Source organism: Juglans microcarpa x Juglans regia, chromosome 1D (genome assembly GCF_004785595.1).
Source record: "Juglans microcarpa x Juglans regia isolate MS1-56 chromosome 1D, Jm3101_v1.0, whole genome shotgun sequence".
Taxonomy (NCBI): Eukaryota; Viridiplantae; Streptophyta; class Magnoliopsida; order Fagales; family Juglandaceae; genus Juglans; species Juglans microcarpa x Juglans regia.
The window spans coordinates 18,139,662-18,166,365 of NC_054594.1; the positions used below are offsets into that span (position 1 = coordinate 18,139,662).

Consider the following 26,704-nt stretch of genomic DNA (forward strand, 5'->3'; position numbering starts at 1 on the left):
AGCGATATCACGTACCGGGAAGGTTAAAATGAACCTAGAAGTCCAGTACTCGGTACTCCTAAACGAAGAATAGCTCAAGCTACATTAGGATTACGTTGCAACTGTTGCACTGGCCCCCTTCCACCCGTTTAATGTGAAGTCTTGTGAAGACAATTCCGATACATTCCAATTGAAGGGAATAACTTTAAGGGGCGATTGCAAAATTATAGTGCATCGGACGTGCAAATGCATTAGAATGTATGAGATGCATGTGGGGATAAACGAGAACAATATGCATTCAAAATGCATTAGGAATGTATTTGGTATCAAGATTCTAATAGGAAAGCATTGCGTTGCAAATGCGTTAGAATGTATCAGATTTGTCCGCTTCTACTATTCTAATTTTACATTTCATATCATAACTCGTTAAATTTCGAGATGTGAAACAGGATTCTCCTAAATGCTCATCCATGTCAGTTTGTTGCAAACTGATGTTAAAAAAACTAAGGAACTAAGTTGTTTAAAAACTTGATGTAGCTAGGGGTTGTTTGGATGGAGGATTTTCTTGAAAATTTCTGAAACTTATAAAGGTTGATTTTTATGGGTGTTTGTGAAAGTGGCATGACCCATTAAAAATATGTTTGGACTGAGAAAATTTTTGAGATATGTTTTTACTGAGACTTGAAAAAGTGGTGGGGCCCAAGGAAACTATATTTAGTAAGAAAATTTTTGTGAGAGTTATTTTGAGTTTTGTGAAAAATGTTTTGGTTTTTGTTTGTATTATTTTCAACATTGTTTTGGTGTAAAGATGTTTGGATTGAGACCAAGAAAATTTTATGGAATTTTTAAATGGTATATTGTGTTCTCAATCATTGTTAATATGATATTCCGGATTGAGTATAGGAGGGTGATAAATGGGATTACATATTGCTTGAGAGAGAAAAGTTCTTTCCATAATGATCCCAAACGGACTCCAATTGTAACCTTTACTAGTGCTTCTGGAGTATAATGTGAATGCAGCTTGATATGTTGCTTGCTTGGATAAGATGATCTCAAAAAGTTGTTAAGGGCTTATGATGTACAACAAGGTATATAATGAGTTTTTTTATACGAAAAAGGTAAAATTTTTAAGTAACTTATTTTATTTAAAAGTATAAAGGGCACAACCCTGGTATTGTAGGGGATGCATATGAGATAACCCCTTTAATGTTTAAAAGAAAAACACCATAAATTCAGAATATTAGAAAATGGGATATATTGTAGACCCTTGTCCATGTATAAAGCAATTTGACCAAATATTCTAAAAGTAGTAAATTTAATAACCAGGAATAATTTGAAGAGCTTGGACCTCTTATTCTTTGTCTCAGATGTGCAATAATTGGAATGTTGAACCATTTATCTAGAGTATGTGCTTGTGCTTCTTCATCTCTCTCTCTTTTTTTTTTTTTTTTTTTTTTTTTGTGTTCATCACCATCATTGAATCCTTTTAAATTAATGAATTCTTATTACATTCTTGTTGCAGAGTTTATTTTATGTTATTTCTCAGCTTATATATGTGTCATGTGATATGGTTTTTGTACTTTTCTGAATTAGTACTTATGTTTTGAAATCATGGGGATAAATTAGTTGTTTATGATCTTTGATGGTAGGTTCTGCATTTGCTGCGAAGACACTTGGGTGAGTATGTCCATGGACTCTCAGTTGAGGCTTTAAGAATCAGTGTCTGGAAAGGTTTGTCCTTTGAACTTTTCTGTGCTCGTGTGCCATGGTTTTACTAATCCTTTACCTCTTTTGAACTAAGATCACGACAGTTTAAGTTGTTTCCCATATAAGCACTATGTTTATGGTATAATTGAAACATGCTGAAATCCATTGGTACAAATGTGATTTGACTTTTTGATAGGGCCTTGACTGACACAGTCTCATCATATTAGCCGCTCTTATTTATTTTTGAAGTCAAAGATTTTTTTTCTTAGAAAGCGTATTTTTTCCACAGGTGATGTTGTTCTCAAAGATTTGAAATTGAAGGCTGAGGCACTAAATTCGCTAAAACTTCCAGTCACTGTGAAAGCTGGTTTTGTTGGTACCATAACTTTGAAGGTAGCATCTTTGATTATCACTTCCACATTGCCTGAAATTTGGTTCCTCTTTTATTTCTCCCCATTTATTTTATTTTCTTTATCATTCTCTTAATAGGTAGATAGTTATTTGTTAAGTTTTCCAGATGGAAGTTTGGGCCGGTCTTTGTAATTTGTTTCTAAGCCATAATTTGTTGATGCTACATCATATTTGATAAATTTTCAGTTAAAAATAAATTAATTGTTTCATGTTGCCTATTGTTACATGAGAACATAAATTTTCTTGTGAAGAAAGCCTTTTTCACAGTTGCTAGGATACTTCAGGCGCCTCTGCTGGCCTTTTCTGCAGCTATAGCAGGATTCATTTGAATATTCTTTAAGGCTATTCATTCTTATTAGTGATGGTACTTCGAGACTAAAATATGTTACTCTTTTCTGTCTATTGCTATTATATGCGAAATCAGAATTGGAAGTGGAAAGCTTAATTGAGTTATAAGATTGATAAATTAAGTATTTGGGAAACTTAAAGAATGTAAAGTCATGAAGGGAAACTATCAAATTCTATTGAGTCTGACTCAAGAGTGCATGTCTTTAAGGATTGTCCTATGTTTGTGATTCGTTAACTCTATCATTGATTGGATTGGGGTAACTCAATGTTCTCCCATCCTTGGTTTCCAATGCATTTTCCTTTTTTTTAAGATTAATGTTAGATACAGTCATGGATTGCGCAAGTGTCGTGCACTCCTTTTGGAGAAAGTGAGTTAATATGGAATTCACATGAAAAAATTAATTTTTTAATGGTGAACCCCACTTTTTCTCAAAAGAAGTGCGCTGCGCTTGCACAACCATGACTGTATCTAGCATTATTATTTTTTTAATAGGTAATTTCCTATTCATTTTCTACCAAGGATTGTTGAAAGGAAATGGATAAGTTGAACAATATTAAGTATCTTACTTATGCAACTTAACAATGATATTAAGGATCTCACTTGCTTTCTTGCTGTAGCATAGGATTTGCTTGCCATGTATATGGTTTTGCTAGGTGGTCCATTTGTATCTTGTAACACACCCTGTTCCTCTAGAATGCTACTATCATTTTTTTTTGATTGGTAAACAAATTTATTGATCAAAAGCCCAAGTATACGGGACATATACAAGAGCAACGCCTAAGCGTATTTAGTTTAGAGATACAAGGAATTCATGTAATGACAAGCCATGAAAATCAATTACAATCGACCAATGGAGTAAAGTATTGAAAATTGAAGAATGCTACTAACATTTAAAAGACTTTAATTTGAGCTAGGTATTAAAGATTCCAAAAAACAAAAACAATTCAAACTTTATTAAATAAATAAAGTTATAGTAGAAATTATTAAAACTTTTCCAAGTCTAGTGGTTATTCACAAAATCTTTCACTAATCTTGAGAAATAAACTTAAAAATTCTGAAAGTCATAAAGTCCTAAGACTTGGTCTCCTCCCCACAAGCTATGTGGCCTACGCCTGGTTTTGTAGATTCGTCGTCATAATTTTTTTCACTTGGGATGGGTAATGCATAAAAATAGTCGGATACTTAATAAGTAGCCACATTGAGCAGTAAACATCATGACAACATAGGATTTTGTCTTTTTAAAGAACATGCTCATAACCATGTCCTCTTGACTTTTTCTCTCTCCTAAAAAATTTTCTCTCCGAACATTTCTTCTTTCTTTGTTTTTTCTTGCTGTTGGTAGTGGTGCGTTAATGGCAACATCTCATTGTGGAGATTAGTGTATTAGTCCAGACTGAGTTACTGTGTTGGTTGCCTTGGATGGGGCTATGCAGAGAGGTTGTTATTGATCAGAAGGTTTTTGAGTTCAGAAAGGAGAATGATAGGTGGTGGAGAATCATAGAGAGTAGTTGACGTGTGGTGAAATACATTTCTTTGGATCATGAAGCCCTGGGATGGTTGGGTTCTATGGTAAGGGAATGTGCAGCTTCATTGGGCTCTTCAGAGTTCCTGAGAACTCATAGAAAAGGAAATAATGTGTTAATGGTGAGGAGGGGATGTACTAACAATGGTTGTTTTATCTTCATTTTGGAATTTGGGCATGAAAAGAGGAAAGGTATGCTAGTGGTGCCAGAAGGAAGGAAAGGGGAGGTGTGGAGGAACTTTGGAGTTACATTGAAGGAGCTCAGTTCTCCTTCCTCTATTTTGAGTGTGAGAAACAGAGTAGTTAGTGCTGTTCAGGCAGGAAACCCGAAGATGGTTAAGGGTGATGGTGGTGCTCCTCCATTGACGGCAGTTGGTGCACAGTCGTGCAGTGAAGTGCTCCAAACACAGAAGGGTCAGGCTTGAGCCGTGAGTGCTGTGATGCTAGGCATGGTCAGTACAGAGATCGTGCATAGACGAGGTGGTGATGGCAGTGTACTGTTGGGGCCAAATCAGGAAAACATTTTAAGGGTGCTGGGTGAGATGGAGAAAAAAGTTGGGAATTTATTAGAGGAAATAGATTGGCTAAAACGCTGGGTTAAGGGTAAGGAGGTGTTGAGGTTGGGTATGGGCCGTGATACGGGTTTTATTGAAGGGAGAGGCTTGGGCCGTGATTTGGGGATAGAGATGGGCCTTGTTTTGGGTTGGGATAGAGATGGGCTCAGCTTTGGGCTAGGCCGTAGGCCCAAGGAAAAGCTGGCTGGCAAAGCAGTTGGTGGCCGAGATTTCGGCCCAGGTGCCGAGTCAGCTTCCGTTGGCTCTGGTAAGCGCCTAGCCGGTCTCCCCACCGGCACATAAAGAACCGCCAGTCGCGGTCGAGTACTATGGTGAGCCGGTAGAGTCATTCCGGCGGGTAGATTTGGTGGACGATGAGATGGCAGAGGAGATTGTAGTGGCTGAGACCGTGAGGGTTGTGTTAGGGACCTCGGTCAAGTCCCTAAACACTAGGATCTCCACGCCAATGGTAGTCTTGTGATGTCCGAACCTTAGTTCCTCTCTTTCTTGGTTTTTGATCAATGGTAGTCAAGATGACCACTTTGGTATGGTGAGGTTAGGTGTTTAGGCCAAAATGGATGTATGGAATGGTGGAAAAGGTCGAGGAAGTGTATGGCTACAATAGTGGTAAGAGGCGCACGGCAATGGGGCAATTAGGGTTGGTGCCACTTAGGGTTTAGGTTTAGGGATTGGAAGATGGGTGATGGACGGCTAGGGTTTAGGTTTAGTGTTTTGGAGTGGGGCGGCTGGGGTTGGTCGAGTATGGCTAGTGAGAGATTTTAGGAAAGTTTCCTAAAATCTTGGAAGTCAATGGGGAATGGATATGGCCGGCTATAGGGGATAAGATGATCAATTAGGGTTCCTAAAATGTAGGAACACTAATTTGGCAAGTGTGATGGACGGCTAGGTCAAATCCAAATAAGGCAAGTGTTGCCGAAATTTGAATTTGAACTCAAGTGGGAAGAGTGTTTCGGCTAGGGCAAAAGACGATGCAAATGAGTTATGGAAAGTTGACTAACACAAGTGTTGGTCGACTTCTAGGGTTTAATGGATTTGGAAGAGCAAAAATATGAAGAACACCAAGAACACAATTATGAACACTCAAGAACAAAAGCAACAATACTTATGAACTTGAATTTACAAATGGAAAATCAATGATAAGACAATACTTGATTCACGAATTGCACAAGAATTGAATAAACCTCATATATTGATAAACTCAATTTGGATTCACGAATTGCACCAAGTTGTAAGAAACAAGATAAATGAATCACACTTATTCAAAGAATTGCAAAGTGTGATTCTCTCTTTGGGATTCACGAATTTCACCCAAAAAGCCCAAGTGCAATGGCACCGGTTTGTGATCTCTCAAACAATATTCTTCCCTCTAGGAATTTGCCAAAAGATTCTAAAACAAATGAAAGATGTCCTATTTATAAGCAATACAAATTGGAAACCCCCAATAGGTCCCTTGAAAATAAATAAATAAATCCAATTAAATAAATAAAATAAATAACATGATAGTGGTCATAGACCAAGGCTAGCCGTGGCATGCATGGCCATGGTGGGCTAAGTTGGTGCATGGTGGTCTTCGGGCTAGTCCATGATTAGGTGGTGCGGCATGGCTTGCTGATGGTGAGCCATGGTGATGCACGGCATGGCCCAGGCTGGTGGCCTAGGCGCTGAGGCTGCAGGGCATGGGCTGGAGCCATGCGTTGGATGGCATGCTTGGTGGGCATGCCACTGACCTGCTCTGCAAGGCACGAGCTGGAGCCGTGCGCTGGATGGCATGCCGTGAGGCATGCCACTAACCTCACTGGTGTGTGGCAGGGCTGTGCATGTGTGCGCACGCGCGCACTGGGTGGCTTGGAGGTGCTGCGCATGGCCTTGCGGCACATGGGCGCGCGCAAAGGCCACGTGGCCCATCAAGGTGCGCATGGGCCTGAGCATTGAGACTTGCAAGCGCGCGCGGTGCACTGCTGCTTGCAATGCCGCGCGCATGCCCCTGCGGTTGTTAGAGACCCCGGTCTTGTCCCTAAATATTAAGTTCCCGAGCTCGCCTTGGTGATGATGGTGACCGAGTGATCTTGCCAACTTGCTTGGCCTTCACTAATGGGTAGGTGTTTAGGAGTGGAATTGTTGGTGGAATGGGGTAGGCTAAGTGTTTAGGGCTTGCAATTCACTATGGATGGCAATGATTAATTCCTTGAGTTTGGCGCCAAGTGATAGGGTTGGAGTGGTGAGAGGAAGTGAGGCTAGGGTTCGGATGGAAGGAACTAGGGTTGCCGAACTCACTAAGGGAAATTAGGGTTGGCGCCCAAGGGAGGAGGAGGCTAGGGTTTCGGATTGGTTAGGCAACTAGAGTTGCCGAAAATAGACTAGAGTTGGGGTTTGGAAAGATTCCTAGTGGATAAGAATCTGAGGATTCGGTGGAGCTATTTGGGAAAGTCAAAGTTGACTTGAGTGATTCAAGGGATTTGAATTGATAAGGGTAGGACTCCTAAAAGGAAAGTGTTTCCTTACGGAGGAGGGAGAGTTCGGCTAGGGCAACTTGGGATGGAAGAAGGGTACTTGTGGTAATGCCGAATATGGAGGTGGGAATTAGGGCAAACACATTAGTGGGCGGCACTATGTGTTATGATGGATCGAGTGAGGCTATTTGGTGATTTCGGCAATGCACACAAGATGAACACAAAATATTCTCAAGAACAATTCAAGAGCAAGTCATGAACCATTCACAAGAAAAGATAAGATCCATGAAAAGTAAATGGAAAACAAGAGAATGAATGAATAATACTCATAAGATTGATAAACCGAATCACACTTATTCACGAATTGCAAAGTGTGATTCTCTCCTTAGGGATTCACGAATTGCACTCCAAAGAGTCCAAGTGCTAAGCACCAATAAATGATCTCAAGAACAAAGCCGTCCAAAAGGAATTTTGTCCAAAGATGTCCAAGAAAAGACTAAGGGTCCTATTTATAAGAGTTACAAGTTGGAAACCCCCACTAGGTCCCTTGAAAGTAAATAATAATAAAATAAATAAAAAGCAATAAGATAATGCCATGGACTCATTTTGGCCGTGACATGCATGGCCCATGGTGGGCTAGAATGTTGCATGGTGGTCTTTGGGTTGGTCCATGGTTAGGTGGCACAACATGGTTTGCTGATGGGCATGGCATGGTGCCATGCACGGGCCTGCTGATGGGCATGGCCTGGTGCCATGCAAGGCCTACTGGTGGGAAGCCATGTGTGCATGCTGCATGGCCCAGGCTGATGGCCTGGGCGCTGGATTGCAAGGCATGGGCTGGAGCCATGCGCTGGATGGCATGCCTGGTGGGCATGCCACTGGCCTACTTCGCAAGGCACGGGCTGGAGCTGTGCGCTGGATGGCATGCCACTAACCTCGCTGGCGTGTGGCACAAGCCACGTGCTGGGGCGCGCGCGGGGGCGTGCGCCTAAGGGTGTGTGCATGGGCGTGCGCAAGCTCATGCTCATGGGGGTGCGCAGGGCCGCGCTCATGTGCGTGCGCTGAGGCGCGCGCAAGGGTGCGCACGGAAGCATGGCGTGCTCTGGGGCGCGCGTGCAAGGATGTGTGCTGGCTCGCACGCATGGGCGTGCGCAGGGGCATGCTTAGGCGCGCGCGCATGGATGTGCGCATGAGCGCGCGAGGAGGCGCGCGGGCACCAACCTCGCTGGCCTGCATGCTGGGCGCCCCGTGCGTTTCAACGCGCGGGCCAAGGGTGCTGCTCTTGGGAAGATATTGACCACAGCAAACTTGAGGAAGAGAGGATGTGTAGTGTTGGATTGGTGCTACATGTACAAAAAGAATGCAGAATCTGTGGACCATCTATTATTACATTGTGAGCTAACAAGGGTGTTGTGGGATGAGATCTTTCTAAGGGTTGATGTTGCTTGAGTTATGCCTATGAGGGTGGTGGATTTGTTGGGTTGTTGGCCAAACATGCAAGGCAGTCATCAAGTGGTAGCAGTGTGGAAGATGATTCTGTTGTGTATTATGTGATGTATTTGGATGGAAAGGAATGCGCGTTGCTTTGAAGATAAGGAACGCACAATGACCGAGTTGAAGAATTTTTTTCTCCACACTCTAATGTGTTGGTTTTCCACTATTGTATTACATGGGGATAATGTTCAGGAATTCTTGTCTTTAATTTATCACTTTTAGAATGTAGTTAGGAGTTTCATATGTATACTTCCTGTGTATAAGGACTATATCTATTTCATTCATATATATAAGATCTATCTTTTACTGATTAAAAAAAAAAAAGAACATGCTCATACAAAGCTTTACATACATATATGCTTGCCTGCCTTCATGTGTCCTTAGTTCCACTTGTTGGCCAGTACACACTGTTGACCTTCCTGTGTTAGGGTTAACAATCGTTATGATCTTGATTCCGCCCACAAGGATGGCATCACTGGGTGTATTGCCAGTGTACCTTCGTAAGTAGGAATCCATACATGAGGATGGCATCATTGGCTGCATCGCCATTGTACCTATCCTACCATTGCAACTTGTCCTTATCTTGTGGTACTGTCTTGTTATAAATATGCCATCAAGTATCTTGCATGTCATGCATTCAATCGCGAACTTGCTTGTCACATCATATCATGTTCTTGTCATGTCTAAGCCTTAGCATGTTCTTGCATTTCATTTGTTCATGACATAGCATAAATAGACATAATATCACAAGTGGAAGCCTACTTACAATTCCTTTACATTTTTGGCTTTCATACATCATGCAGTTATAGATAAAAAAATGTTTTCTTGATCAGTTCAAAAAATGTACATATCATATAGCTTAGTAAAAAGATGATCACTTTGTTTTACCAAAAAGTGCGATTATAGCAAAAAGAGTGATCATAATTACTTAGAAAGTAGCGATCATGGTTACGTACCTTTCAGCTTCAAGCGACAATTAAGCACGTCAAAAATCACTTAATTATACACATATCATCAAGTAGTGTTAAAGCAGGTCAATAATGTTAAGTAGGTCCCCGCACACACATGGATAGAAAACCAACCAAACTCTTCTCTTCATCTAAGGGATGAACTTTTATCCAATGAGGTATTTGCTGAAATTCCCAGCAAGTGTAGCAGTGGTTTTAATCTGAAAATCATCCCCTTTTGAAGGTAGTTGTAGTGCTGTCCACTTAGTGGCAGCAACTAGGCATTTAAATATCCAACTTTTGGACCTTGAATTTCATCATTAAAATATGCTACTGCTGTCTGTGTGAGGTTAGAAATTATGTGTCCATGCTTTTGACCTGGCATGCGTAATAGAGAAAAAGTCGGTTTTCTATCCATGTATGATGGAATGGAATGGCTCAACGAAGATGTTGGGAATTTAAGGCGGGAGATAGTAATACCCTCAATTGAGTGTAGGAAGGCTGAGAAAAAGATAAACATTTTTCTTTCTTGTAAGCCATTGAGGTTAGTAGCACACATTTAAATACTCCTTGCATTTCTGTGTAAACCTGCTTGCGTCTGGATTTACTGCATTGGAATCTACTAAAATCCAGGACTTAATAATTCAAACTATTGTTTCTGAGGATCTAGTTTATGCATATTCAAGCTGGATATTGCAAAGTTTAGCTTAGATTTGGTCATGATGGATGAGTACTTGGAAGCTTATGGATCATTTTGCAGTGAACTGAAAAAAGGAAGTTGCTGGAATTATCAAATAGTTGCAATTTCATTTTATTTGAATTCGGGAAGTTGATGCTCTAATTTATTTCAAATAATTTTTCCCTTTTATAATTATAGGTTCCATGGAAAAGTTTGGGAAAAGAACCTGTTATTGTTCTCATTGATCGCATTTTTATTCTTGCTCATCCTGCTGCTGACATTCGGACTCTCAAAGTAAGATGGTATTCTTTTCAATGGAATTCTTGATCTTGTTATTGCTTATAACTAAAGAAGGGTCGGTGGCTGCCTTTCTATGTTAATCTTGTACTAATACTCTTTTCAGGAGGAGGACCGGCAGAAACTTTTGGAAGCCAAGCTTCAACGGATTGAGGTAATATTCTTATGTACATATGTGAGACCTGCTTTATATATATCTGAGCAACACTCTAGGGTGTTGACATATATAAGTTTTGATATGTGCCTTATAATTTTGCCCTCCTTTCCAACCTTAGGCGCTGGCTCAAGTGGTAAGAGCCTCGGTCTTGGTGGTATGCTCCCTCCCGGTTTAAGGTTCGAACCTTGGGTGCAAACAATTTTTAGGGACCATCGGGCTGGGGTAATTTTCCCTTGAATTACCCAATGTGCACTTGCGGGAAACTCTTTGCTGAGCGCCTGTGCACTTTTGAGATTACTTGGGACTTTGTTCCAGACACCCAGTGCTAACAAAAAAACAATCTGGCAAAAACATTAAAAAATGATGAATAGAACATAACTTTAATGGTTATTATAATTTGCCTAGAGCTTGGATTTTATGATATGCTTTTGTTGAAATTCCATCCTTGTGTTTGGTTTTTGTTGATCATAAAATAAGAAATGTACCTTTTACCATTGGATATAGGAAGAGACTGTATATTCGGTCATAGGTAAGTTTTTTTTAATACTTTTCACATATTGTATGCAGGAAGCAGAGTCGGCAACCCTAGAAGCAATATCAAGATCAAGGCTAGGAAGTGTAAGCTTATAAATTTAATTACCCTTTAATGTGGGACTGTTTATTAGGCAACTTTGTACTTGTTAGTACTATCTTTAGTTATTATCTGTGTGGCTTTCTATGTTTGGGTAGACCTTGTTATGTTTATTATGCTTCATCTCCCAATTAAGTGTCAATTTCTTTATCATAAATTACACTGTAGGCGTTGCTGATTTGTATATGCGTTGATAACTTTTCATCCTGACTACAAAGACTCTTGCTGGGCAAATTGCTTGCGCATTTTTACTGTATGGGCTTATGTTCATGGCATTTTCTACTGTGAGTTGTGGCATTTGATGAAGCCATGAAGTAGTTCTCAATCAGATGTTGGGGCTTGAAAGCAAGATTTTTTACCCAATCTTTTAAATTCTTCTTGTGTTTGACTTGTTTCTCATTTTTTAGCTTAGAAGGGAAATGGCTGCAACCTACTTCGGTCCCATTCTTCCTAAAAGAAATGAGAAGGATACTTCTTTGTTGTCGCTATTATTGTTTTAATTTTATGTTGGCATGAATTTGTTTTATACTTTTTTATATCAAGGATCAGCATTCAGCTCTTCTTTTTGGGCATACATTGGGAATAACTATGGTTCCTCTGCTAATCTTTTGGAGTATGTTCTTGGTGTTTATATTATTTTTATATGCAGTCTAGATAATTCTCAGATATAAGATATGTATGTTTGCAGAATTTGTAGGTGTGAGGGAATAGTTTTATATTGATGGTTGGGTCTTGAATTTGTCTTCCATGGGGGAGATAGGGAATAGTGTTAATACCTTAGAAGGTGAATGAGATCCTACATTTGTTAGGAGGGTGAAGTTCAAGCCCTTTATAATGATTCCATGGGGCCGCAATTGTGGCTTTGATTAGTCTTTTTGGAGTATGGGTTCAGATGTGGCTTAGACATTCCTCGTGGCTTGTTACAACTGGTATTAGAGAAAAACCAAACTAGAAGTGTAAGACTTGAGCCATACCACCTACGGTGGAATGACTTGAAGAGGACCTTGGGTATTTAAGGGGAAAGATCCGTTGCTCAAACCGAATCGCATTGCTTGGATTGGATTGAGTGTAGAAAGGTGTTGAATGGGATCTTACATTGCTTGGGAGGGAGAAGTTCAAGCCCTTTATAATAAATCCTAGGTACTCCAATTATAACTTTAACTTGTCATTCTGAAGAATGGGCTCAATTGTAGTTTAGATCTTCTTGGGGTTGTTACAAATGGTATTAGAGTCAAATCCAACTAAAAGCGTGGGACATGAGTCGTGCCATATATAATGGAGATTGTAATACCCCGGATTGAATTAGCATAAGAAGTCGGTGAATGAGATCTCACATTGCTTGGGAGGGAGAAGTTGTTGCCCTTTGTTATAGAAGATATGAGTGATATATGCACATCTTAGTTTTCATTCAAGTGTTATTGTTATTGCTATTGTTGTTGCTGTTGTTGTTATTCTTATATGATTGTTGCTGTTGTTATTTTATTGTAGCCACCTCCCGCGAATTCATGGCTGGGGTCTCTAATTGCTACTATCATTGGAAATCTTAAGATATCAATAAGCAATGTGCATGTTAGATATGAGGATTCTGTCAGGTTTGTGGTAAAATGCTCTTTTTAGTTTTTTTTTTTGTCTTTGGTTGAGTATGAGATCTTTGTTTTATCTGTTCATCTAGTTCAGTTGCCAATCTAGTAATACCATCTTCATCTGTTTATTAGTGGCATTATATACTGACTTTCTGTCTGCCTGCATAAAAAAAAACTGTTGGTTTTGCAGTAATCCAGGACATCCATTTTCTTCGGGAATTACTTTGGCCAAACTTGCTGCTGTTACTATGGATGAACAGGGAAATGAAACCTTTGACACTAGTGGTGCTCTAGATAAATTACGGAAGGTTAGAAATGTCTTCTTTGCGAAGCTGCTTTTACCCAAATAGTTAAGGGAAGAGCAGCAACAAGCATTTCCAATCTTAGATATAGGACCATATTAATATTTCATCTTTTTGAGACATTGGTGTAGGTCAGAAAGTAATTACTTAACAATGTAATATAGTAAAACACTTTAGTTATTTTGAATAAGAAAACATCGTATCAAGATTAACTATGAATTATCTAGAATCACATTTTTCTGTCTCGCATAATGTTAAGTGATCATATCTTTTCTCTGTTTTCTTTTTTATTTTCTTGTAATTTTTGAGCTAATCTACACCATAAAAAGGGTCGTGGGTAAGAGGAGTTGGTTCTTTTCAAAAACTTCTCTGTCTCTCTTTCTCTCTACATACATGAGTTGAGTCCTATTGACATTTCTTATTCTATTCTATTCCGCTTGTGTGTCAATGATATGATGGGTCTCTATAACTGGGTCATCAGTGAAGTAAAACTCATCAAATTCTTGGCAAGGGAAGTGATCACTATTATAAGAATTAATGTGAGGACTAGGGGCACTTCGGTCAATTTCAATGTGGGAAAATTAGTGCTGATTGGCTGATGTCCTCTTAGGAAGGTCTAGTTGAGGAGGAAGGGTTGAAAAAATTCTTGAAGTCCAATGTTGCTCTAACAAGAATGAAAAATATTTGGCTATTACAAAGTCTTGTTGAGGAGGAAGGAGAGATTTTCTTGCCATACCAGAAGGTAGAGACTGAAAAAGGGTGGTTGGTATTCATGGAAGAATTGCATAAGGTGACAGAGCTTTTCAAGTCCTTTCTTGGCAATGGTTATAGTGGTGACAATGTTTCACCACCTTGGAAGCAACGCAAGGGGGGCATTGATACCAGTTCAAAAGTCTTTTGCAGTGGCTTTGAGGGAAGCTCCGAAGTCGTATGTCAAGGTGTTGAAAGGGAGTTAACAGCAACCGAGATTCAAGACTGTGCACACCAGCAAGGTGGGAAACCTTGAGGCAAGGATTTCTGTCATAAACGGTTGGGGTACAAGGTATATGAGGTGTAGAGTCATGAGCTGAGGAATTTAGATGTCATGCTGGTTAGCTTGTTGCTGTCAAAGTTGATGTTCTAACCATGAGCACGACACATCTAGAGAGTCTGATTTTGCTTTATGTAAAAGGTAAATTGAAGAAGATGAGGTTGGAGATCAATGACTTGTTTTTAAAGCTGGATATGGGCTTGGAATCGCCAAGTGGTCCACGCATTTTGTTGAGCTTCTCTTCCATGAGTTGAATCGACTGAAGCATTTCTCAGGTCCAAATGGGATTTAAAGTTTCAATGATGGGCCTTCATAATGTAAAACGGGAATAACTTGTGACACGTAATTGCCCAATTGAGTCTCATTACAAGAAGACTCAACAATGGATGATCAAAACACTGGATGGGTTTGTAACACAAATAGGCCTGGGACAATTGATGAAGAAAGATGTTGGCCCGCATCAAAATCAAAAGAATGCATATACAATAGGATATGAAACTGGGTTGGGTCAAGGTATCTCTTCTACTTCACAGAGAACTGAGATGGCACTGAGTGTTGGGCTACTATTATTCGTTTATGATGGGTGTTGGCAAGAGAGGCAAAGGGCATCAATGACTGCCTACTCCAAACTTTGATCTCAGCATGAGTCTTAATGAGGAACAAACAAGGTTGCATAGCAAATTGGAGGTACCCGTGAGAAAGGATTCCGGTGCCAGCTTCTCTTATTCCCATTCAGAGGTCGCCGATAAGGAGTTTTTGGAGGAACTACAAATAACGAGCAGCAAGAGAGAAGCATGGAGGAAGGTTGTGAAAAACACATTGAGTATGCCCCGATAGTGTAATTGAAGTAGAAATCTAGAATATTCCCTTGCTTGAGGAGGGTTCTTTAACATTACTAGAGTTCCAAGGAATATCAGTAGGAGAGCAAAGTTCCAAGGGTAATGTGTTGGTGTTAGGACAGGTTTCACAAGCGGAGTTGGAGCTGGAGACAAGTGGTGATGGTGGTAACTCTAGCCCACTATCTTCACAATTGGCTCTAATTTATGGGAACGAATTAGGTTTCTGAGTCATATGAAATCATACATCAAGCTTTCTAAACCCATTTTCTTCCTATTGGGTATTGCAGAAAGTGCATACCTTCCATTAGTATTTGGGGCTGTCCTGTAATGGTTTGAGGAAGAGTTGATGGCTCTTTTTACAACCATTGAAATTGGTAGAGCACAACCAGATTTGTGAAGGACTCCATCTTGTCACCTAAAGGCATCATGAGTTGAAGCGTTTAACTTGTTCTATTAAAAGGGGGAAAGTCTATTAGGGGCAAAGAAAAGGGATAGGAATCAAACTGCTCTAATTGATGCCTTAATCCTACAGTGGAAAGTGAGAGGGTTGAACGAGCGGGATAAAGGATTGAAGGTTAGGAATTTACTTAAGTAGTGAAGGCTGATATTGGTGCTTTCAAGGAACTATATTGGAACCAGTGTCAGTAAAAGTTGCTTAAAGCACATTTAAGCACAAAGCGCCAAGACAGAAGTGCTACACTTACCAAAAGCAAAGCGCCAAGGCTGAAGTGCTTTAAGCACACTTTTTGCATGAGCTTGAGGTTCAAAAAAGCAAAAAGCACACTTGTACTTTTTTGTTTTTTAAAATTACAAAAATCTGTTAAGACATAGGTCTTGTATTTGCTAGATTCTCAGTGTTGGTTAATGGCACTCCCGAGGGTTCTTTCAACAGCTCTCGCGGATTGAGACAAGGAGATATTTTATCTCCTCTTCTCTCTGTCTTAGTCATGGATGTATTGAGCAGAATGCTGAAGGCAAAGGTGAATGGGTCTTTTTTGTCTGGATTTTCAGTGGGCGGTACTTCCTATGGGAGCGTCAATGTATCTCATCTTCTCTTTGCTGACGATACTTTAACTCTTTGTGAGCCAGATCCTAGTCAAATCCGTTCATTGAGAGCTCTCTTGCTTTGTTTTGAAGCTACTTCCGGCCTCAAGGTGAATTTGTGTAAATCTGAATTGGTACCAGTTGGCTTGGTAAACCATATTGGAGACTTGGCTAAAATCTTGGGCTGTAAGGTTTCTTCTTTGCCTATGAAGTACCTCGGTCTTCCATTGGGCCCCCCTCATAAATCCAAAGTAATATGGGATGATGTTATCAAAAAAATTGAGAATAGATTGGCTGGTTGGAAAAGAATGTATCCATCTAAAGGGGGAAGAATCACTCTTATTAAGAGCTTGTTATCTAACCTCCCTACGTACTTCCTTTCATTATTCCCGATTCCAGCTGGTGTGGCTAATAGGATGTAAAGAATCTTCGGTGCTTTCTTGTGGGGCGGATTGGGGGATGAGAAAAAGTTCCACTTGATTAAATGGGACAAGATTTGCACTCCCCTACCTTGTGGAGGTTTGAGGATTAGAAAGCTAAGTATTTTCAATAAGGCCTTACTTGGGAAATGGTTGTGGCGGTACCATCAAGAAAGCAAGGCTTTATGGAGGACTGTAATTGATGCCAAATTCGGAAGTACTTGGGGAGGCGAGATCTCTAATGAAGGGTGAGGATTGCATGGTGTGGGAGTATGGAAATTTATTAGATAGGGCTGGGAGGATTTCATTCGTAATTTCAGATTTGTGGTGGGGCATGGAACTAGGGTCAGATTCTGGGTTGATGTTTGGTGTGGCAACGCTGCTTTAAAGGAGGCTTTTCCTTCTCTTTTCAGAATTGCATTGCATAAGGAAGCCTCTATTGCTGATTACATGGACACTTCAAATGGCCAGCTGCAGTGGAATGTGTCATTTACCAGAGCAGTTCATGACTGGGAAGTGGGAGACATTTCTGATTTCTACAGCACCTTGTATGCACTGAATTTGGAGGGTGAAAGCGCCCCCAAAAGTTGATTTCTTCGGTTGGCTGGCCTCTCACGGGAAAATTCTGACCATAGACAAGTTGAGGGAGCGTGGTTTCTTCATAATGGATTGGTTCTTCATTTGCAAAAGGAATGGCGAATCGACGGACCATCTTTTTCTCCATTGTGATGTGGCAAAGGTTCTATGGGATGAAATCTTCTTAAGGCTAGACGTTGCTTGGGTGATGCCCAAGAAGGTGGTGGACCTTTTGTTGTTGGAGCGGAACACGGGAAAATCGTCAACTAGCGGATGTTTGGAAGATGGTGCCCTTATGTCTTATGTGGTGTATATGGAATGAGAGGAATGGAAGATGTTTTACTTACCAAAAAAAGGAATGGAAAATGTTTTGAAAATAGTGAACGCTCATTGGAGGGGATTAGAGACTCATTTTTCCAAACTTTGTTACTTTGGGCTAAGACTATTGTATTAGATGGGGGTAATTTTAATGACTTGTATGCGTCTTTTTTTTGTTCGTAGGTTGTAATTAGGTATATCTTTCTTGTATACCACCTGTGTACTTGGGCTATGCCTAATTTTGAAGATAAAAAAACTTTATTAATTGTCAAAAAAAAGTAACAAGTAGAGGGTGGGGTCATGAATTCAACCCTTTAGAGACCAAAAGGCATCTTCACCTCAGATTAAGTGACAAGTAGAGGGTGAGTTAATGGGTTCAATTATGTATGGGTGCCCTCCCTTTAAATCTTATTGTTTGTTAAGTATATTGGGCATTGTCGCTTGCTGAGGTGAGAAAATTCTTTGACTTCAGTTACTGATGTTTTTTTATTGTGGATCATGGATATTGTTGTAACATGATGCATGTATATAATATATCTCTAAAAGAACATGATATATGTCATGGGTGTTTTCGTTGATATTTTAGATCGAATTCCCCCTAGGAACTTCTACTTTGGGGATCCAGAAGCACCTTTATCACATGAATTGTGATTTAAGCTTTGCATTTATGTCTGTAATTAAGGAACTAATTTCGTGAAATTATGCAAGGAAACTTTATATATGGTTAATGTTTTGTAGTGTGTATATATCAATGAATACAAAAGTAATTTGGCTAATGGATATATTTTCTTGTTACAGTCATTGCACCTTGAGAGACTTGCTATGTATCATGATTCTAATAGCCTTCCATGGGAAATAGATAAGAGATGGGAGGATCTCAGCCCGAATGAATGGATTGAGGTTTGCTCGCAATACTATGGAAATATTAGTGTGTGTACTTGGGTTGTTAATTGCATTTGCTTTTGGTACATGGTAAAAGAATGTCAGACACTTGGTACTATTTTGTTGATGTTATACCAGATTTTTTTTTTTGATCAGTAAAAGATAGATATTGTATATATGAATGAAATAGGCATAGCCCTTGTACACAAGAAGTATACATAAGAACACCCAAATACGTTCTAAAAGCAATAAATTAAAGACAAGAAATCCTGAACATTATCCCCATGTGTTATACCAGATATTTGAAGATGGAATAAAAGAACCTGCTGCTGACCATGGAATGGTGTCTAAGTGGGCTATAAATCGTAACTACTTGGTATCACCTATCAATGGAGTCTTGAGATATCATCGCCTTGGGAAGCAAGAAAGAAATGATCTGGAGGTTCCCTTCGAGAAGGCTTCTCTTGTCCTGACTGATGTCTCTTTAACAGTTACAGAGGTGTGACATATTGCCTTAAACTGTTATGTTGGTTTTTTTACTAGTTGCATTTTCAGTTCTAAGATGTTCCTTAGGTTAGATTTGTGGGATTAAAAAACTTCTGGACCGTAATGGTCCTCTTCCTCTCTCTATCTTTTCTACTTGTTCCTTTTTTTTTTCTATTTAAATTTTCTGAGAGAAAGATGAAGTTTAGTTTTTTCTTTTTTGCATTACTTTTTCAGCATGCAAATGGAGTTTCTTAATCAACTTTTTTCTTGGTGCTTTCACACAGTCACAGTATCATGATTGGATAAAACTATTGGAGACCGTGTCAAGATACAAGACCTATGTTGAAGTTTCTCACTTACGACCTGTAGTGCCAGTTTCAGAGGCTCCTCGTTTGTGGTGGCGGTATGCTGCTCAAGCTGGCCTGCAGCAGAAGAAAATGTGGTAATTTATGTGTTATAGTGTAAATATATCCGTTAATCCAAAATGAGGAAACTTATACGTAGAAAGAAAATATTCAATAATTTGGAAGATCGGGTAGATATGGTGAGTGTTTTCAACATCTATAGTTGGGCTGTACCTTGTGCTTCAAAATGCTTTCTGGTCTGAATAATTCATTTCTATAGTTGAATCTGACTTACACCTGCTTCCCCAATTCAGTTACCGATTCTCTTGGGACCGAATTCAGCATCTCTGTCATCTTCGTCGGCGTTACGTTCAGTTGTATGCTGTTTCACTGCAACATATGTCAAATGGTAATAATGAGGAAATTAGAGAAATTGAGAAAGATCTTGATTCCAAAGTACTTCTTTTATGGAGGTATGTGAATTAGTTTCCCCTGGCATTTTGTTTTACATTTTATTGATTGCAACTGCCATGAATGCCTTGCATATTTCACCTGCTATCCGTGATACAATGCTGCATCAAAGTTGGCTAAATTGCCTCATTTCTATTTCTATTATGTTTGTACCTTTTATTCTGTTTTACAAATAAAATAAAAGTACGTGCATATGCACACCTGCTTAAGGTTCGATGGTCTTTGTAGTTTTTCATGTGATTAGGAAAAGGTAATATGCAAAGACATCAAGTTGAACAAAAATAAGCCAATGAGCCCAGCTTGAATTGTACTTCCTTCCTCCATAAAAAGTGGGACGGAAGGTGAGATCATGGGTTTAAGATCATTGGATGCTCTAGACTTGTCAAAAAAAAAAAAAAAGGATCATTGGAATCTCTAGAAGTGGAGAAGAATTGGAATAGTATTTCTTATTAACAAAAATAAGGTACAATCCGTATGTCTTATATACTACAAGGATGAGCTAAAAGGAAAGAATAATAAAGGAAATAATAACAAAAGGAAAGAATGACAATTGCTAACAAATCTCCTAGAATATCTCCTAAGAAATTCACCTAAAATATTTACATAATTACGGAAATTTCTCCTATAATCCAGGGAGAGTTGACTGGATAAATTTGGAAACTTTCCAACACTCCCCCTCAAACTGGTTTGAAGATGTCTTCCATAGCCAGCTTGCCGATCAAATTTTCAAATTGCTTGTTTGATAGTCCTTTTGCAAGTATATATGCTACTTGTTCAATAGTAGAGATATAGGGTAAACAAATCAGTCCACTGTCCAACTTCTCCTTTATAAAATGCTTGTCGACCTCAACATCTTTTGTTCTATCATGAAGCACTGGATTGTGACCAATGGCTATGGCAGATTTCTTATCGCAATACAGTTTCATAGGTAGTGGATTAGTGACTTTCAATTCTTCCAATAATTTTTTAATCCACAACACTTCACAAATTCCATGAGCAACTGCTCTAAATTCTGCCTTTATACTACTCCTAGCTACCACATTTTGTTTTTTGCTGTGCCATGTAACCAAATCTCCACAACAAAGGCTCAATAACCAGAAGTTGATCTTCTATTGGTTATACTCCAAGCCCAATCTGCATCAGTGTTACCTCTACTTGTAGATGTTTATGGTCTTCAAACAATAGACCTTTTCCTGGAGTTCCCTTTAAATATCTCAGGATTCTATAAACTGCATCAAAGTGGTCAGGCCCTAGTGAGTGCATGAATTGGCTTACCATACTGATAGCAAAGGCTATGTCAGGATGTGTATGCAATAGATAAAGTAGCCTTCCAACCAATCTTTGGTACTGGTCTCTATTGGTTACTTCTTCAGGCTTGGCAGGTTGTAGTTTAAGATTAGGTTCTGTAGGTGTCTCAGCTGCTTTACACCCTAGTAAACCTATTTCTCCAAGCAAGTCAAGCACATATTTTCTTTGTGAAACAAAAATACCTTTTCTTGACCTTGCAAATTCCATACCGAGAAAATACTTCAAGTCACCCAAGTCTTTAATCTCAAATTCATTCTCAAGCATCTGTTTTTATTTCTCAAGTTCCGTGCTGTCATTACCTGTCAAAATAATATCGTCAATATAGACAATTAGAAAGCAACCTTCCTTCACTTGAGTGCTTATAGAACATGGTGTGATCAACTTGACCTTGGCAGTAACCATGACCCTTTACAACCTTCCCAAAGCATTCAAACCAAGTTCTCGGAGATTGCTTAAGCCCATACAATTATTTTTTCAATTTACACACCTTATCTCTGCCAAGATTACCTTCAAAACCAGGTGGTAATTCCATAAACACTTCATCCTCTAGATCTCCATTTAAAAAAGCATTATTTACATCCAACTGGTGTAAGGGCCAGTTAGAATGTAGCTAAGGAGAGTAACATTCGGATTGAGTTTATCTTGGCCACTGGAGAAAAAGTTTCTTGATAGTCAATTCTGTATGTTTGTGTAAACCCTTTTGCAACGAGTCTTGCCTTCTATCTCTCTATACTGCCAACAACCTTGCATTTAACTGTAAACACCCATTTGCATCCTACAGTTTTCTTTTCCTTTGGTAAATCAATAATTTCCCAAGTACCATTGTTCTGTAGTGCATTCAACTCTTCAAGAACTGCTAACTTCCAATCCAGATGATCCATAGCTTCCTGAATGGCCCTTGGAACAAATAGGTGAGATATATTGGATGTAAGGGCCTTATGATTATGAGAGAGTCTGTGATATGATAAATATTTGGCAAAGGGGTGTGTGGTACAGGTTTTAACTCCTTTCCTAATGGCTATAGGTACATCAAGGTCAGTAGATTGATCAACTGGAAGTGTAGTAGAAGGATTACCTGGGATTTCCAAATGACCATTTTTTGGAGGTGATGATTGATTCTGCTCTGGAATTGTGGGATGATCCTTAGTATTAGAACGATACCTGCCTCTAGTATAAATACGAAGCTCAGAAGAGGGATTATTCTGTAGCAATTCTTCCACTATTTGTGATTCCCTTATGCTTTGTACAGGCAGATTGGGATTTCCATTTTTTTCACTATTTAAAATTTTAGTTCCTTGAATGTTTTGTACCGGGATGTCAATGTCAAGGAAAACATTAGGCATTGGTATAGAAGTTTGCCAAAAAGGATCTTCACTACTCTCTTTCTCCACCTGAAGATAAGTTTGGTTAAAGTAAGACTGATTTTCAACAAAAACGACATCCATATTGATGTGAATTTTTTTTTGTTTTTGGATTCAAACATTTGTACCCTCTCTTATTGGGAGCATATCCAAGAAACACACATTTTTCAGCCCTAGGATCAAGTTTAGATCTAAGATGAGCTGGAATATGAACAAAAACAGTCATCCAAATACTTTTAGAGGCAGATCAGAAATTATCCTATTATCAAGAAATGATTTTTTTAGGCATGCCAAAAGAGTGATATATTGTATTACACGGGTAAGCATTCTATTGATAAGGTAACAAGCAGTTAGAATAGCATCCCCCCACAAGTATTTTGGAATATGCATAGAAAACATTATAGCCTGTGCAACCTCAAGTAAATGATGATTTTTTCTTTCAGCGATGCCATTTTGTTGTGGGGTGTCACGGCAGGTGGATTGATGTTGAATCCCTCTCTTTCAAAAAAATTCCCAAAACTTGGTTGAAATATTTTGTACCATTATCCGTACGAATTATGCTTATTTTTGTATGAAATTGATTTTCGATCATACTATAAAAATTCTTGAATAATATTTCAACTTCAGATTTTCCATTCATCAAATATACCCAACAAATCCGAGTATGATCATCTATAAAAGTCAGAAACCATTTTTTTTCCAGATAAGGTAGTAACCTTAGAGGGACCCCAAACATCACTATGAATCAACTAAAAAGGTTTTGATGCACGGTAGCCTTTTGAATTATAAGGAACTCGATGACTTTTTGATAAATGACAAACGTCACAATGAAGAGACGTACGATCCAAATTTTTAAACAGACTAGGCAGCAAATATTTTAAATAAGAAAAACTACGATGCCCTAATCTAAGATGCCAAAGCATTATTTGTTCATGCATAGGGATTGAATTGGTACTACCACTCAAGTCCTGAGCTTGTTTATTGCTGAATAGGGTATCATCAAAATAATAAAGGCCATCGATTATCCTAGCACTGACAATCATCGCCCCGAGCTCTGGTCCTGAAATTCACAGTGAGAATCAAAGAATATGATAGGACAGTTAGAATCACGGGATAATCTACTAATAAACAGAAGATTGCAAGTAAGTTTAGGAACATGAAGGACAAATTTTAATTCTATTTTCCCGAAATTCTAATTGAACCTGTTCCTGCAATGGATGAAAAACTCCCATCTGCAATCCTAATCTTTTTATTACCCGGACAAGGATAATAAGATTGAAACAATTGACATATATTGGTCATATGGTCGGATGCACCTAAATCAATAATCCATGGTGCAAAGGCTAAAGAACTAGAATGGGCACTCGGCATGTTACCTGTTTGGGCCAAGGAACCAATATAAGTACTAGATATCGGACTGGATTTCAGCGGTTGAAGAAGTTGGTCCATTTGCTCTGAACTTAGAACATTGGTTTGGGCTTCATTTGCTCTAGGAATCACTGGGCTGTTTCCAGGTCCAGGTTTGCTGCTCTTCCAATTTGCTGGTTTTCCATATAGTTTCCAGCAGGTTTCTTGAGTATGGTGTGGCTTATTACAATAGTCACACCATACTCGAGGCTTATTACAATAGTCACACCATACTCGAGATTTTTGATTGGGGTATGACTGCTGTACAGAGGCATTAGTAGCAGCCAAAACAGTAGGATTAGCAGCAACCAAAGCCGAGTCCAGCCAATAATTTAAAAATTCTTGCATTTTCTACCATCTTCTTGTTGTAGTTGCAATCATCAGTGCTCTTCCATTCATAATCATTGAATAGATCCAAGTCCTGCCACAGTCCCTTAAGGACATTAAAATACTTAGTCACACTGTCTTCCCCTTGTTGGGTCTTTCCGATTTTTTGCTGCAATTCATAAATCTGAGAATAATTTTTAAGGTCAGAATACATCTGACTAACATTATCCCAGAGTTCTTTTGCAGTAGGATAGCACATGTAATTAGCGCTAATATCTTCATCCATTGCATTCACAAGCCAAGCCATAATCATGGAATTTTCAGCATCCTATACAGCATATGACGGGTCTGCTCTGTTAGGGGCCTTGGTTTCACCAGTAACATACCCAATCTTACCTCTCCCACGGATATACATTCGAACTGACTGAGATCATCTTAAGAAGTTGGCTTCATTGAGACGGATATTTGTGATTTGGACTGAATGGGGTTCGGTATGGGCTACTTTGGTTTCAGTTTTGGTGTTGACCACAGGTTCAGGTCTGGCCATGGTGGAAGTTTCGGAAATTTCAGACATAATGGGGGCTGAACAAGGTTAAGGCAATAAGGCCTAGGTTTAGAGGCTATGACTGCCGAAAGGAAAAGAAAACCAGGCTCCTAATACCCTCTATAAGTGGAGAAGAATTGGAATAATATTTCTTATTAACAAAAATAAGGTACAATCCGTATGTCTTTTAGACTACAAGGATAAGCTAAAAGGAAAGAATAATAAAGGAAAGAATAACAAAAGGAAAGAATTACAATTGCTAACAAATCTCCTAGAATATCTCCTAAGAAATTCTCCTAAGAATATTTACGTAATTACAGAAATTTCTCCTATAATCCAGGGAGAGTTGACTGGATAAATTTGGAAACTTTCAAACAGATGCATGTACCAACTTTCCATTATAAGAATATGGAGTGCAACAACAAACCATCCTAGTCAGCTATAATTTTGTAATAAGTATTGTAGTCTGTCTTATTAAAAAGCACAAAGGGCTATACTCGTACACATGAAGTATAAAAAGAAACCCCTATCAAGAATAAAAAGATTAAAGCAATTAGAAAATTATGAAAAGTTAGAAGAAAATGAAGTATAATGAGTCGCTGTACATGTATAAAGGGAGTTGAGGACTATCTTTATCAGCTCTACTATGGAAACTTTGTTACCTTCAAATATCCATGCATTCTGCTCTCCTCTCCAAATACACAACATCAAGCATAAAGGAGCCAACCTCCATACTAGCAAAACAATATCCTGGCCCTGTTGTCCTCCCCAGTTCAACAACAACTCTCTCCCCCATCTAGGCATAATCCAATCAACACCAAACCCCTTGAATAGCAAACACCATAAGGCCCTCGCTACTTCACAATGAAGAAGAAGATGATCAATGGATTCTTGTCTTCTTAGAAATACAATGTCAATTCACAACATTGACATTTTGCTTCCTTAGGTTTTCCAATGTCAAAATCTTTCCCAATGCCGCCGTCCATAGAGAAAAAGCCACTCTCAAAGGGGTCTTCACTCTCCAAATGCTCTTCCAAGGAAATGAGAACCCATAGGTAATTCAAAACCTTATAATATGACTTCAAAATTGAGTCTCTTGGATGAGACCCAGTGTATACTCTCCATACCTCCTTGTCATATTTTGAAATTGTAGATCTCAAAAAAGAGGAAACCAAATCCTCCTCCCAATCTTACACAGGTCTTGTAAAATGGATATCCCAATGAATATTTTCATTTTGGGTTTGCATGTTCCCTTCCACCCATGCATCCTTATGATGAGAAATATTATACCACTCTGGGTAAGATATGTTCAAAGGTCGCTCCTCACACCTCACATCATGCCAAAAACTAGCCTTAAAACCATCGTTGACCACAACTCTAATAAATTTTGACAAAGAATCCCACCTCCTCCTGATATGTTTCCACAACCTTACATCAAAAGGCCTGTTACCTTCTTTGAACACCAATCACCTCTCTATCTACCATACATGTTATTTATAACCAATCTCCATAATGCCTTGCCATTCGTTGCATAAAGCCATAGCCATTTACTAATTAATGCTTGATTAAAATGAATAAAATTTTTAACCCATAGGGTTTGGCTCAAGTGGTAAAGGCCTTAGTTTTGGTGGTATGCTCCCTCCAAGGTCCAAGCTTCGAATCCCACTTGGTCCAAATGTAACACCCCCTTCCCGTAGGATAGAGATATTACTATCATTCATAACATAATGCCCGGTAAAGAGCTTCATATCTTGAAATACCTCATTTATTGAAAAGCATCAAAATATTAAAACTGAATTGAACATAATTGTTTCAAAAACTGAACGTAAAGTAAAAGAACATAACTAATCCTATGAATGACATAAAAGAAATCTAATTCTTGTGTGAATATCACTTATTCCTTCCTAAGTCTTTGTACTAGATCTACTCCTAGCCATCCAGCTTTGCGTCATCATAATCACCATCTGTGAGAATTAGACATAGAAGAAAACAGGAAGACAAACAAAAATGAGTTGAATACTTAGTAAGTAGCACATCATACCGTAAAATATAATTTAGCCTAGCATGTACTTAATTTCTGAAGACTCTTCACAACATACATACAACATCACAGATTCACAATCCTACACGTAACATAACTTTTTGAAAAATTTTACATACATACATATATCGTCATAGATTCATATAGCACATATAGTCATCATTAACATGAGCAGAAGCATACATAATTATGGCAAACATGTATTGTGAATGCATAATAACTTA

The 26,704-nt window shown here is 38.9% G+C and overlaps 1 protein-coding gene across 1 annotated transcript in view; it reads left to right on the forward strand.

Moving 5' to 3' along the window:
• Positions 1-26,704, forward strand: part of LOC121238071 — an 85,768-nt gene that overhangs the window by 581 nt on the left and 58,483 nt on the right. Inside the window, 11 exon segments of the mRNA XM_041134932.1 lie at positions 1,629-1,710; positions 1,976-2,079; positions 10,312-10,407; positions 10,517-10,564; positions 11,135-11,185; positions 12,687-12,790; positions 12,972-13,089; positions 18,108-18,209; positions 18,490-18,690; positions 18,962-19,119; positions 19,336-19,494. Of these exon segments, the coding sequence (XP_040990866.1) occupies positions 1,629-1,710; positions 1,976-2,079; positions 10,312-10,407; positions 10,517-10,564; positions 11,135-11,185; positions 12,687-12,790; positions 12,972-13,089; positions 18,108-18,209; positions 18,490-18,690; positions 18,962-19,119; positions 19,336-19,494 (1,223 nt within the window).